At 38.0% G+C, this 15,826-nt stretch overlaps 1 protein-coding gene and 1 pseudogene across 1 annotated transcript in view; both read left to right on the top strand.

Annotated features, from left to right (window-relative positions):
• The first annotated feature begins 1,101 nt into the window (after positions 1-1,101).
• Positions 1,102-1,979, top strand: LOC102012982 (annotated as a pseudogene).
• Positions 1,980-3,420: 1,441 nt separating this feature from the next.
• The window catches only part of Nox1 (NADPH oxidase 1), a 46,218-nt gene continuing 33,812 nt past the window's right edge, over positions 3,421-15,826 (top strand). Inside the window, exon 1 of the mRNA XM_013505850.1 lies at positions 3,421-3,558. Coding sequence (XP_013361304.1) covers positions 3,421-3,558 — 138 coding nt within the window. The remainder of the gene's footprint in view (positions 3,559-15,826) is intronic.

Genomic DNA, 15,826 nt, shown 5'->3' with positions numbered 1-15,826 from the left:
CAGGCTGGGCTTGAACTTGGGATCCTCCTATTTCAGCCTCCCAGATTGCTGGGACTCTATCTATTTCCTTTCCCGACTCCTTGCATCCCATGCTTCTCAGTCTTTCTTTTGCTTATACAAACTGCTACCTCTTGTCACAGGCTGCTGTAACCAATACCTTTGCCTTGAAAAGCTTTTGAAAAATGCCTCACAATGAGCTGCCCTTGGAACATTCAAAGTCAGTTGAAAAGAAGGCAAGTCCTTGTACTTTTCCATTTATACCTTTAGAGAACCATCAGAATGGTCAAAATGTACACACACACACACACATACATGCACACACACACAGTTCTTTGAGAATAGCATCTATATTGTTTCCTCCAGTACAAGCAGTCTTCACCAAGAGTGTAAGCTGCTGTTTTCACAGCTGCCACTGCTCTGATGGGGAGGGAGAATATGGTAAGCAGGCAATTTAATCTGTCACAGGACCTTGCTGTGATGCAACAACTTTTTTCTTCATTAAGTTCTCCTTTTCTTGCTGAAAAATTTTTACTAGATTCCAGAGTTCTGTGAAAGCTGCTTCTGACACTTTGCTAGCTTACTAGATGCCTTTGTGGAAGGATAGAATGCTGGAATTTCCTCTTCCATCATTTTTAGCAATTTCCAGCTTTCTATTTTTTTGTAAGGATGGCAATGCCATTCTTAACATTTGTGAGCTAAAACTGGATGTTCATTATTTTATATACAAATTATCACATCAGTGGCCAGGGGAATCCTCTTTTAAGTGGTTCCTTTTTGTCCTTTTGACAGAATCCCAGTTATCTTTGATAGCTTCTTGCTTTCTACTGCAAGATTTCCCTGGCTTATCCTGCATGCTTATTGCCCATATTTGCATAGCTGTTTTTCGAAAGCACTCTAGTTCCTTTCAGTGGGAAAAGGTATTTAAAGACCAAAGTCTGCATGCCAAAGACAGTTTGTTGCTGTTTGGGTTGGCACTGATTCTACGCTTTTTAATGGAAAGTACTAGGAAGAACATAATTTTGAAAAATAAAAACAGTTTTTCCTTCTGTAGCACTGCTAGGCCTGCAGGTCTGTCAAGCCACAAGGTCTCCATTCTGTAGGATGAGCTTTGTTGAAATTTTCAAGCATGAAGCCTACTTTAAGAGATACCAAGTCAAATTGAGAAGAAGAAAAGGATAAAACTGATTACTACACTTAGAATCCCTTTGTGATACAGGATAGAAATATTACAGCATACACAAATATACAATGATAGTTCGTGTGCGTTCTAACAATGGAAATATCATTTGTCAGGTTGTTTATGTCAACAGAGAGGGAAATGTGGTAGTCTGTGCCACTTATGTACACCAACTACTAAAATATGGTGTGAATTTTGGCTTGAAAGATTATACTGCAGCATTTTGTACTGGTATGATTCTGGCTCACAGGCTTTACAGTATGTTGGCATGGAGATCAGTGAAGGCGAGCTGGCAGTGACAGGCTATGAATACAATGTGGAAAGCGTTAATAGTCCACCTGATGCCTTCACTGCTATTTAGATGTAGGCCTTGCCGGATGTACCACTAGCAATAAAGTTTTTGGGCCCTTGAATGGAGCTGACGAGGGAGACTTATTTATCTCTCACAGTACCAGATGATTCCTTGGTTATGATTTTGAGAGCAAGGAGTTTAATTCAGAAGTACCTCAGAAACACATCATGGGCCAGAATATTGTAGGTTATGTTACCTAGTGGAAGAAGATGAAGATGTTTGTAAGGAACAATTCTCTCAATGATAAGGAACAACATAATGCTAGACATAATGGAGGAAATGATTACAAAACCTCATGCTGCTGTATGAAAGAATCCAGTCTAAGAGAAGAAGCCCAAGAATGAAGTCCAAAAGAAAAGGCTGAATCATACCCAGATGTTTCTCTCCCAGAAGAAAGATGGGATAGCTCAGAAGAAGGCAATCTTCCTTAGAGCTCAAGTGGGCTCCTGAGAGCTAAACTAAACAAAAACTTTATGAAGACTTTTCAGATAAAGACAATAAACTTTGTGAGAGAGAGAGAGAGAGAGAGAGAGAGAGAGAAGACAGAAAAGAAGAAGAAGAAGAATAAGAAGAAGAAAAGGAAGAAGGAGGAGGAGGAGGAGGAGGAAAAGGATAAGGGGAAAAAGAATAAAACTATCATGAGTTCATAAAGATGCTTCCAATTCAAATTTAATAGTATGGGATTTTAGCTAACTTTTTATTTCAAATTTATCTTTTTTCTCAACCTGACAATCTTAGTTTCTAACTATATTGACTTCACACTTATTTGGTTAATGCTAAGTAATCAATAAAACTTTCTAATAGTTATTCAATAATAATATCAATGTCAATATTATTATTAACATTAAGACTACAGAAAGAAATTTAGGATTTCTTTGTGATTCCTTTCCTCTTTAGACCATACATCATTAGGGAGATGCAGGAAAAATGCTGTTTCAGTTATTTGACAATATTCTCTTCTTTGTATGATTATGCCACCAATTTTATATATATTAAGGTTCATTTGTTTCAGTTTGTTTTCAGTTTTTAGAGATTATTTTTTCTTTTGATTTAATTTTATTTTTAATTGTACTTTTGAAGTAAAATCTAGACAACAAAATACATTCAGAGGGGCTGGGGATATAGCTCAGGGGTATAAGCGCCTGTCTGGCAAGCACAAGATCCTGAGTTGGATCCCCAGTACTGCAAAAAAAATGTATTCAGAGAAGTTTAGCATCCATTCCTGTCACTGCATCCCATTTGCTCTTTCCTTCAGTTTTGATAGATTTTGGTTTATAGTCTGATGTTTCTTATTTAAAAAAATATATGTGTGTGTGTGTTCATACATACCCATACATATATGTATATTTCTCCCATTTTCTACACAAAAGATGTATAAAAACATTTCTCTAACTTGCTTTTTTGCACTTAATGTGGTCTGGAAATTATTCCCATCAGTATACGAAGATTATCTTCGTTCTTTTTTATGATCTCATATTACTGCGTTATGTGGGTGTACTGAGTTTCTTTTCATCTACTAACCTTGTTGATAATGTCAACAAATAGTATTGCGCATATACCAGTTTGCACTTTCTCCAGTATGTCTTTGGAATAACTTTTGGGAAGTGAAGTGCGTGCATGTAATTTTACTAGATATTGACAAATCCCCCTTCATAGAAGGCTATACCATTTTGCATTCTGAGCAACAATATGAGAGTCCAGCCCTTTCAATATCTCTCGGCACACCCCGTGTGTATAATGTTGGTAATGCTGGCCTTTATGGCATGAGAGAGACATCATCTTCCTCACTACTCATCCGGCAGAAATGCACCAGAGTTTATGTCTTATTATTTTCCCTATTCCATACTTTGAAATAAAACCCTGGTGGGTTGCCCAGTAGTAATGAGGCGATATGTGGCAAGTCTCGCCTAATTATGAGCCACTTGTCAAACTGCATACCTGCCTGGGGCTGAGGAAAGATCTGAATGAAACATGCAAAACAGCCTTGATTGCCAGTGAGTCCACACTTTTGGCTTATTACGCCAACCGTGTGAGTCCACCTATGCATCTTGTCTGAAAGACAGAGCACAGTACACACAAGGCAGAATGAAACATTAAACGTGCACTTTCATACTCTGCTAAAGTAGTTGTTTCCTTTCATTATTATCAACTTTGAAGAAAACGCATTGGAGGATCCCAAAAGACAAACTCAGTTTTATTTTTGTGGTTGATCTTTCACCTGGATGCTTGCCTTTTACTTCTAGTCGCTGGTTCTCCCTGTGTTTCCTTGGAGCTCTCGCCATCTTGTGGCAGGTCAGCAGACTTGACAACTGAATTTATGATATCTTAAGTGAAGAAAAAGATTTATACTCCTTACCATGCTCTATTGCAATATGTGCAATGTTTTATATTGTCTATAACTTACTTCAAAGCACTTCAGTATCAGCTGTGTGATAGACCTTATCTTTTCTGAGACACATTTCTAAAACATTTTTATTTCCTCTGAAACTGGGGTGAATTTTACCAGTAATGATATGTTATAGTTTAATTGAGAGAAATTCTTTTTCGGAGTTTTGAATTATGGATTGTACAACCAATGACATTTTGTACTCAAACATCAATTATTTAATGAAATATTGTATCTGTCTACAGGAGATCTAAGTGAGGGTGGGGTTGTGTAGATAGGAAGAAGGGAGTTCTTTGCTAAACATTTATATTCAAAGGGATGAGAAGCCAGTTTTATTTATGTTAATAGACAATTGTTTTGATAGATTGTAAATTAGTTTTAATCCACACACTGGAGGTTGTTAGTTAGTATTTGAATTACCCTAATAAGAAAAAATACACAGGAGTCACTAGTAAGCGTTTGAAAATCCTACCCAGGTGTTCACACCCAAAGGCAGCTAGTCTCCTAAGAAGTTCACCTTTTCCTACTTGAACCTGAATTAAATCAGGAGTTTTGGATGGGTGTGGTGGTGCACCCCTGTAATCCCAGCACTTGGGAGGCTGAGGAAGGAGGATTACCGCAAATTTGAGGCCAGCCTGGGCGACATGGCAAGACCTTGTCTCAAAAAACAATATAATCAGGAGTTCGTAAACTTTATTCATGTCATAGTCACCTTTGGGCAACTAATGATATCTTTTCAGAGCTGCTGCATTTTTAATGCACAGAAAAAAGACAAATGTGATTACAATTAAAGTCAGTTATGTTGACATAGTCATCAAAACATTAAATATACAATTAATGACATATTAATGTACGTGCTTCTTTCCTCTCCACAACTTTATTAAGGTATACTTGACATAAAAATCACATATATATTTATATGTAGAATGTAATGGTTTGATATATGGATACATCGTAAAATGATTAAGGCAAGATAAATAACATATAAATTACCTTACTTTTCTCTGGTGAGAACATTTAAAATCGTTATTTTCTTAGCAATTTCAAGCATATAATACATTAACTATAGTCATCATACTGTTCAATAGGCCTCCAGACTTTATTCATCCTGTCAAACTAAAACTTTGTACATGTTCAAGAACAGCTTTCACAGCACCATATATTAAAGACTGTCTTTTGGGTGTTCTTGTCACCTATGTCAAAAATTAATCTGTTCCATTGGTCTATATGTTTGTTTTTATGTCAATGTCTTACTGTTTTAATTAATATACCTTGTACTAATTTACTCTTTTCTATAAAGGAGAATGTATAGAAGTCCTCTTAACATCCACATCAGCAGTTTGCATCTCTTGTCTTTTTTTGTAAGAGCCGTTCTAATTGGAGTAAATGATATCTCAGTGTGGTTCTGGTTTATTTTGGTCTGATGACTAACGTTGTTGAGCATTTCTCATATTCTTATTGGCCATTTGTATGTGTTGTTTTGAGAAATGTCTATTCAAGCCCATGTGCATTTTTTAGTTTGGTTTGTTTCTTATTATCTAGTTGAGTTCCTTATGTATTTTGCTTATTAACGCTTATCAGATGTACACTTTGGGGCTGGGGATTTAGCTCAGCGGCAAAAGCGCTTGCCTGGCAATCACGAGGTCGTGAGTTCGGTTCCCGGCACCGGAGAAAAACCAAAACCAAAAAAAAAAAAAAAAAAAGAAGGTAACAGATGTACACTTTGCACATATTTTCTTTCATTATGTAGGCTGTCCCTGCTCTGTTGTTTCCTTTGCCTTACAGAAGGTTTTTAGTTTGATATTATCCTATTTGTTGAGGTCACTTCCAAATATTCTTTTTCCAGACCAATATCAGAGAACTTTTGCTCTATGCTTTCTTCTCATGGTCATGCAGTTTCAGGTCTTACATTTAAGTCCTCAATCTGAGTTGATTTATTTATGTGGTTAAATGATAAGAGTCTAATTTTATTCTTCTGCTTAGGAATGTTCAGTTTTCCCAGTACCATTTATTAAAGACTGTCTTTTCCCTATTTGGTGTTCTTGGCACCTATGTCAAACACTGATCTGTTCCATTGGTCTATATGTCTGTTTTTATACAATGTCTTACTGTTTTAATTAATATATCTTTAAAGTATATTTTAAAAGCAGATAGTGTGATGCCATTAACTTTGTGCATATTGGTGAAGATTGATCTGTTTATTAAGTGTCTTTTGCAGTTCCATATGAATTCTAGGATTTTTTTATTTCTGTAAAACGTGTCATTGGAATTTTGATAGGGATTGCATTGAATCTGTAAACCTTGAGGGCAGTTTGAACAATTTTTTGGTGATGCTGAGAATTGAATCCAGGTCCTCACACATGCTGTGCAAGTGCTGTACCACTGAGCCTCACTCCAGCCCGTTATAGTCATTTTAAAAATATTATGGGCACTTCTTTACTTGCCCAGCAAATAACAACAGATAGATGCAGCTCTAATAATCACCACAATTTTGAAGTAGAGATGAGTGTAGTGATCTTTTTAGATATTGACAATAGTTATATTGTGATGTGAAAATATATTAGATATATGCTAGTGAGAAAGTCACAGATACTGCTAATAAGACAGACTTGCTGGCTATATTCAGTTAGAAACTGATACAGATAAAAAGGTAATTTTTCCCATCAAAGTCCATAGAACCTCTACAAATAGTATCCACTGAACCCAAGGTTAGGAAATGTTATACCAGAGTTCATAATTAATATAAGGAATGTACAAAATAATATTTTATTGGTGAAAAAATTGTGTTCCATGTATGTAGAATGAAGGATTGTAGCTCAATTATAGACCATGTGCTTATCATGCATGATCCTGGGTTCCATCCTGTTGTAGTCAGGGTTTACAAGAGAAAAATATAGGACACATAATTTATAGGATTAATTTATAATAGTCACCCAAAGAGTCATATACAAAAAGAGTGCAGAAAATCTGTCCACACATTAGAGACCAAAGAATCTAACTGAGGGCCTGGATCCCATGGCAATGTCCTGCATGAGTCCAGCTAAAGACCTAGAGCCCATAACAATACCCCCAACAAGTCTAACTGTAGGCCAAGAGCCCACGACAATGTCTCACGCAGTCCTGTTTCATGGATTTGCCCTGGGAAGGCCCAAAGGTCAGTGGTGGAATCTAGGAAGTTTTTGCCAGTGGGATGAAGGATCTGTGCTAGCAAGCTGAAGGATCTGCCCTGGATCCAGGAAGCAATGCTCAAAGTAAGGATCAGAGCTCCCCCCAAATGAACCATAACTATTCTCAGCAACAACAAGGTCCAGAGCTCCTTTGACAATAAGAACAGCTGCATTCATATCAGGAAAGTCAGCATGACAAGCTCCTCACGAGAACCAACAGCACCCAGTAAAACCAACAGCTCCCAACAGTTTTGAAACTTCTCCCTCTCCAGTTTTCATTTTTATGTTGTTGGGAACAATCCTCAGGTGGGTCCCCATTCCCAGCACCACATGGATTCAGTTCAGCTGGGTATTACAAGTTGACTAACAGTTAGTTGTCAATCCACCACACATCCCCAGTACCAAAAAAAAAAGTACAATGACTAAAAGTATTGTCCAGGTACCTGCACCTTTGCATAAGTAGAATATGAAAATCTGGTACACTAACCCCCCAGCTCAGCACCACTTGGAGTGGCACCAAGGCCTTAAACTCTGTGCAGTCCTATATCTCACCATTTGGTAGTTAGTCTGTCAGATAGGGCCTGGTGATAATAAATGTTTGTATTTTTTCTGTTAGCCAGAATGATTTGGGGTAATTTGCTTGTAACACAGCAAAATTGAAAAGTTTATAGATTTTTCTTGACCCAAGCAGAAGATAGGCTGATGTCTTAGTTACTTTTCTCTTGTTGCTGAGATGAAATACCAAATACATAAAATTAAAGGAAAGGATTATTTAGCTCACAGTTTTTAGAGGTTTCAGTTCATAATTGGCTGGCTCCAAGGCAGGGTGGCATGGCTGAGAGGTATCGCAAAGGAGAAATAGTTCTTGGAAGGTAAAAGGCAGCAAGCAAGTGATGAGTGAATGACAAGCCTCTTTCTATCCCTGTCTAGGGTACCCATCTTTAATGAGGGTAACACTCACACCTTTAATCCTGGCATCACATCCTTGATTCTGTCTTCATACACCCTAGATGCAACCACCTTTGTAAAGCACCACCTATGACTGCATGAGGCTTTGGGGGGACATCTAGATACAAGCTATAACATTTTGCCTCTGCCTCTCCCAAAGACTCATGTACATCCTTTCATGCAAAATGCATTTAGTTCATCTCTAAGATTTGCCAAAGTCCTAGCAGTTTCAGCATTGCTAAAAAGTCCAAGTACAAAGTGTCCTTTGAGATTTAAGGCAAACTCTTAGCTGTGAGACCCTGCACAAATGAAAAGAAAGTTAAGTACTTCTAAAATACAATGGTACAAGAGAAACATTACCATTCCAAAAGGTACAAATACAGGGATAGAAAGGAATAGGACCAAAGCAAGTCCAAAATCCAGCAGGGCAATCATTAAGTCCTGTATTTCCATATCCAGGGTCTAAGGCAAACTGTAGCAAGATGTAAACTTAAAATGGCTTGGGTGCCTGTGCCCCTATTGCTTTTCCAGCTGTTGTAGCTTCCATGGCTTTTCTGTTGGGTCTCCTTTGCTCATTCCTTACAACTTTCCTCAGAAGATACACATTCCTGGTTTCTATAAACTTCTGGGGTCTCTACTGCACCTCCAGCATCACACTCACAGCTTCACACACTGCCCTCTTAGGGGCACACTGCCTGGTCTATCAGGACTTCTTCTGAAGTCTGGGTGGAAGCCTTCCTGACCCCCACAACTCTTGCATCTGCATGCACCTAAAACCAGCTTCATGTGGATGATGCCAAGGCATGCTGCCAGCTGGAGTTGGAGCTGCGCTTTCCTTCTCTCTTGGCTGTAGGGTGTCTAGTGCCTATGAACCAAATCCCAAGGAACAACTTTCCCAGGCTGCTGCCATTCTGCAACATGATGCTCTGGGGCTCTTCACAAAGCAAAGTCTTTCACTTTTGCAATTTTGAAGTTGCAAAGGGTAGAGTCCTGCTGATTCTTGTGATGTTCTCAGCCCATTTTTTTGTTTGTTTTCTTCTGAAATATTTGACTTTTTCTTGCTAGTGTTTTCAGTGACCAATTTTGCCTCCATCTTTTCAGGCTTCAACTTTTCTGGAGCTTCCTTTCTGACCAAACTCAAAAGATTTTTAAATCATTCTGCTGAAATTAATTCTCATCATAAATCTGCCTAAAAGCCCCCAACAGTGGCCATGCCACTGCCTTGATATTAGATTGTCCTGAAATTTCTGCAAGATTAATTAGTTCCACCACCCTTAATCTCACCCTCAGACAAAGTCTCTGGACACAAGCAAAATGCAGTCAAACTTTCTACCAAGTCATAACACACATCATCTTGAGTTTAATAGCTAATGCAGTCCTTTTTTCCAGCAGAACCCTCCTGAGCCTGGTCTTTACTCATAGCATTTCTATCACCATTCTGGTCTTCTGAGCTCTAAACAAACTGTCCCATCAAGTACAGTCTCTGGCATATCAGGGCTGCTTTTTTCAGCCGGCATCTCCAAACCTTTCCAAACTCTTCCCACAAGCCAGTTCCAAAGGCTCCTGAACCACATGCTCAGGTATAGTCACAGCAAGACCCCACACCTATTCTCAAGGGTACATCACTTGGCCTCACAAGCCTTCCTTTGAAATCTGGGTGGATCCATCCATAATTCCACAGCTCCATCATTTTGCATGCCAGTAAAGCCTGCATCATATGGATGACACTAACATCTGTCACCAGAATAAGCAGTATACAGGCCTCCTTGGACCATTGATATAGCTGCCTATGAGTACCTAGACATCTGAGAATAGTGAAGTGAATACTGAAAAACAAATTCTCTAGGTGGCCCTTCTCCAGCAAAGAGCCTAGGTACTTTCTTCTCAAATTAAAGCTTTACACTTTTGTTTTTATACTTTTGCACCCTTAAGCCTCAAGTCTTGCTGATCCCTGAGATGCCCTCCAGACATTGTTATTCTTGTTCCCAGTTCAAAGTTATTATTTTCTTTTTAATGGAGCTAATTTATTCAGTAAAAACACCTCCTCTGGTTCCAACTCTACACATGGTTCTTTTTGGGTCAAATAGAGGTTTTTCAAATACTTCTGCTCTGCTTTTCACTCCTAATTCTCACTAGATATCTGTCTAAAAGTAGGCAGCAGCATCCAGGCCACAACATGAATGTTGGGCTGCCTTGTAATTTCCTTTGACTGACCAATTCGTCCCCAATCTTTAAATTCAGCCTCCTCAGTGTCTCAAAGCATGGGCAATATGTAGACATTTTTTGTGATGTTATAATACACATGACCACTACTCCAAATTCCAGTAAAGTTCTTGTGCCCAACTGAATCTTCATGACAATTGCTGTGGTGGATTGACAACTGGTGGTCAATTTGTAACACCTGGCTGAACCGAATCAGTGTGGTGCTGGGTGTGGAGGGCCCACCTGAGGATTGTTGCCAACAACATAAAAAGGAGAACTGGAGAGGAAGAAGGAGCTGTTTGTCCTCCTGTAGGTGCTGTTGATTCTCCTGGAGGAGCTTTTCATGCTGGCTTTCCTGATATGAATTCAGCTGTTCTCATCATCAGAGGAGCTTGGGACCTTTTTGTTGCTGACAACGGCTATGGTTCACTTTGGAGGCACTCTGGTTCTTATTTTGAGTGTTGCTTTCTGGCTTCAGTGCAAATCACTCAGCCTACTGGCACAGATCCTTCATCCTGCTAGCACAGACTTTCCAGCTGCCATCACTGACCTTTGGGCCTTCCCAGCACAGATTGGTGAAATAGACTTGTATGAGACATTGTTGTGGGCTCTAGGCCTCCAATTGGACTTGTCAGGGGCACTGTCATGGGCTCTAGGTCTTTAGCTGGACTCATGCAGGACATTGCCACAGGATCCAGGCACAATGATGAATTCTTTGGGTCTTTAGTGTGTGGACAGATTTCCTGCACTCTTTTGTACTTGACTCTTTGGGTGACTACAAAATAATTCTATAAATTATATGTCTTGTATTAAATTGTTCCCTTTGCAAACCCTGACTACAACTCTTGCCTTTACTTTCCACATTTTTATTGGCATTCTGGTCTTCTGAGCTCTGACCAGAATTATCCATCAAGCTCTACTTATAAACATCTAGGCTTTCTCCAGCCCAATTTTCTAAACTCCTCTCAAAAACCAGACCCAAAAAGTTATGAACCACATGATCAGATATAGCCACAGAAATGATCTCACTTCTGTGGTTCCAATTTTCTCTTTTACCAAATTTTCCCAATACTGAAACAAGCTACTTGACACCCACAACTGAAACGAAGAGAAGTTTACTTTGGTTCACAGATTCAAAGGTTTTAGTTCATGGTTTGGCTGGCTCCAAGGCAGAAACATCATGTTGAAAGCATGTGGTAAAAGAAAAAGCTACTTAGTACCTGGTGGCAGAGAAGAACAGCAGGAAAACAGTGCCAGAGAACAATGAGGCCAAGGCGCAGATGTAGTACTCAAGGTCTTGCCTTTATGACCCAGCTAGTCACACCCAGAAGTGTGCTTTACTAATCCTCTAGGTCGGCTGGGGATTCAGCTCAGTGGCACAGCGCTTGACTGGCAAGCGCAAGGTTGTGAGTTCGATTCCTGGTACAAGAAAAAAAAAAAACAAAAAACAAAAAAAAAAAACCCTAATCCTCTAGGTTAGTGATGGCAAACCTTTTAGAGCTTTCAATGATACAAACAGTCTGCTGCAGCATGCATGCCATAGTTTTGCCACTACTGCCCTAGGTGTCTCTGAAACTAATCAAGTTGAAAATCCTGCTTAACTGTCACACACTTCAACTTAAGTAATTACATCTACAATGTCCTTATTTTGAAATAAGATTACATTCTAGGATACTGGTGTTATGGTTTCAATCTGTGAATTTTAGGGTAAAATCAAACACGTAATGCTTTCTTTTTTTTGATGTTCCTGTGGCGTACAACATTGAGTTCTATTTCAGGTCCTTTACAAATACTAATCCTTCCATCTAGAACTGTAAAAAAAAGTATGTCAATTCCTTCCTTAGCATACAAATGTCATCTCATATGTCATCTCTTCAAAGAGGCCTTCCCTGATCACCCTATCTAAAATAGCCTTTCTTAAATACACATCACTCTATACCCCCTTTCCTATTTTAATTTTCTTCATAGTACTTATGACCCAAAATATATTTCTTTTTGTTTTATCTGTTCCTCTCAGAATAGAAATTCTATGATGACAGGAAGCATTCCCATTTTACATACTTCTATATCAATTCCTAACACAGTGCCTGTTTGAGGGTAAATATTTCATGTTTATTGTGTGTACAATTATATGTCAATGAAAAATAGACATAAATTAGATCATAGAAGCTTTATAAATGTTTTCATAACATACATGTGAGGTTTTCACACATAGATGATATATATGAATTTATTGATTATATAATATAACAAATGACTTCAAAAATATGTACTCTATTGAAGAAATCTTTTTAATGTTCATTGAATGAACACTGAATGAGTAAATGTACTTTCTGGAAAGTACAGCAGAATCAAGTTTTTCTCAAAAAGAATGAGCTGATCTCAAACTCCTGTGGATACTGATTTTCCCCCTTTAAAATAAACTGATCTTATCTAAGGGATTGATTATAAAACAATAAACTAATTTTACTCCTGTTTCCAAACATGTTTTTCTCTACTTGTACTATGAGAAAACCACCTGATGGCGGCAGAAATCAGAGTCCGCTGAGGAGAGTTCAGTTCCAAGATAGAGGCACATTTTCAAGTTGTCAGAGACTGGTGTCTCTCCAGCCTTATTAGTTCTTTTCAGTCCCATAGGCATATGTCAGTGGGCCTGACTGGACAACCTATAGGAAAAAAGATCCCTTCCATTATATCAACTGGCTCAGAAAAGACCAAGGATTTAAGCAGACTTCCAACTGAGATTTCTAAATGTAAGACTTTAAGTCAGAGAAATGGTTATGTTTTATCCCTTAGATGATTTTTAAAAAAGAATTGTCCACTTCAAATTCTGTTCTGCCTGAAAGTAGTGGTAAACCTCATGACCTCCCAGCTCTGGGCTGTAGGTCCTATGGCTGGTGCTAAGATAAACCGGTATCTTTACAAAGTCTCCCATGGGTTTCTGATTATTGCTTGTTTTCATATCTCTTTAACCATCAGAAGAGGAAACTAACTAGCTTCTTGGATGTTTATCTAACTGAAATTGGGCTTTTCTTGTAATAAAAAAGGGATTCTCTGTGGTTTATTACGGTTCAAGTCAGGCAAGGAGGAAAGTTGATTTTTAAAAACTATTTCTTAAAAGACTAATGTTTAAGTAAAGAGAGAAATGAATTTAAGCTATTTTGTGAGATCAATGCCCAATATTTTTTTCTATTTAATCTTTTCTCTGGCCTGTTTCAGGGAGTAGTTTTTAAATTTCTCTGCATTGCGGGTCCAGCAATGCATGTCAAACTTAATTGCGCAGATGAATCACTTGGGGATCCTGTTAAACTGAAAATTCTGTTTCAGTAGGTCTGAGGAAGGCATTGGGTCTTTAAGCCTCCCCATTTGGACACTAACTGTGGATTCAGCCAACTTTCAAATGCTTAAAACACTCCTGTTTTTATTTAATTTTTTATTAATTAAGTTTATTGGTACATCTTAGGGTATATGTAATGATCATATTCATCGTCGGGAGTTTGTACCTATATATGATATAACATGATTATTTTTTTCCCATTCCCCTCCCCTCCCTTCAACTTGTCTTTCCCTCCTTATTTACAAATCTTTGTTTCCATTTTTTCTTTCTTTTCTCATTTTTTTCTTTTCCCTTCCATCCTTTCCCTCTCCCCGCTCCCTAGTTCTCCTTTTGATTTGAATATTTTCATCCTATTTCACAACAGCTATTATATATCTTGGCCCTTATTTACACTTTTAGCTTCTCACACCAGAGAAACAATGTGGTATTTACACATATGTGTCTAATTTATTTCACTTAAGAGTGTGTTCTCAAGAGCACTCCTGTTTTTAAAATTCCTCTATTGCAGTACTCCATCTAACTTCTTTCCAGATGCCTCTGTTACTGATCTTTCCAATTTTACCTGACCTTCAAATTTGCTTTTTTAGGTCCTTTTCTCTCTGGACTTGCTCTGTGTGAAAATATAATAAATAACAGGTGATGTGAGTTGATGAGTTTCTTTTTCCCTTCCACAGATGAGTAATCCCTCAGTCCTGTACTACCACAATGTAACAATGAAATTTAACTACAGTCACTGGAGGCAAAAATTTTCCTCAAATGAGTAACTCAGACAGTAAGAATTTCCAGATTAATGAAAGGGCTATTTTAGTGGGGAGTGTACAAAACAAGGTCTTTTCTATCAAATGATAAACATTTATATCATTTTAAACTTCCTTTTAAACTTTAGTCTACCCCGGGTGGCCCCTCCCAAATTTCATTATGAGAAATGCCTAAATTCTGGGAACATAGCTGCAGACCAAAGATAGCTTATCAATAACTAAGGACTTTCCTGCACCCTCTCCCCTCCTGCTTCTCCATCTCAATAATCCTTCAGATCCTCCCCTTGCACTACTTAAACTGACCAATCTGGATAGATTGTGAACCTTCAACCCAGCCAATGGGGAAAATGCTTTCCCCATGGATCAGTTGCTGCTCCTGCATTAAAGATAAAAGGTCCAGCTCTCCTTTGTCCCATGTGCCTGCTACCTTGTGCTTGCACCCTTCTGCAGAAGCAAAATGGTTTGTTGAGATTTCTTGGTGTCTGTTTGCTTTATTATCGGCACCACCAAATTCAATCTGGGGGCTTTCCCAACAATATGGAAGAGAAATACTTGAACTCTTTAAAAAAAAAACATACAATTTAAGGGACAGCTAAACTGACCTTTGTTATACACTTTGCTGAACTTTTTATCTGCTCTGGGCTTACTGAAGTCAACATTGTTTTATTTTAGAAGTTGCACAATGGAACTGTCAAAACAGTTATTATATGGTTGTGTCCAAAGAAGCTACAATTCCAAAGTAATGGAAACAAAAGTGATCTGAATGGTTTTCTTCTAGAAAATAGTATTACACGGTATTCACAGACGCTTTAGGTATCCTGATACTACTTGACTAAGGATTCAGCTAATAATTTTCATATAATTTGTCCATGGTAGAAGAACAGAAAATAATTATCTAAAACTATTCATTTAGGCCTGAAATTCATACCACAAAATAGTTTACCATAAAATGGGCTCAAAAAATGAATTTGCCATTCTAAAGACATAAATGATTGCCTACTCTATGTTAATTCTATTCTCTAAAATCTTCATAACCTCTTCCTTCCTGAATGGCCAACTCCTGCACTAATAATCACACTCACTAATTGACCCAAGGAATGCAACTCTATCCAGTCAAGTCTATCCAAAGCCAGTAACCACATCTGGCTTACAGCATAAGAAAAGTTAAACCAATTAAACTCTATAGTCAGGAACAGGAATTGAAAAAACAGAAACAGAGCTAGTTAACATTAGAACTTAAAGTGAAAGAATGTCATGAAGTTTAGAAGGGGTCAGGTCAAAAAAAAATTGTCAAGAGAATTGAAAAGGTATAGAGATAAGAGGGAAGGTATTCCATAGAAAGGGTAGTGAAAATATGCCACCTTTTTTCTTGTAGTACATTGAGCTGGTTTCTGTTCTTTGAATCACACAGGTGAGAAAATAAACAATAATGAAAGAAAAAACATTAGTGCCTGGAGGGATAAATGAACAGTGGACATAAAATCAGTGCCATCTGTATA

This window comes from Chinchilla lanigera, unplaced genomic scaffold (assembly GCF_000276665.1).
Source record: "Chinchilla lanigera isolate Chin_1 unplaced genomic scaffold, ChiLan1.0 scaffold00102, whole genome shotgun sequence".
NCBI lineage: Eukaryota > Metazoa > Chordata > Mammalia > Rodentia > Chinchillidae > Chinchilla > Chinchilla lanigera.
This window is presented reverse-complemented; position numbering and strand designations above follow the sequence as displayed.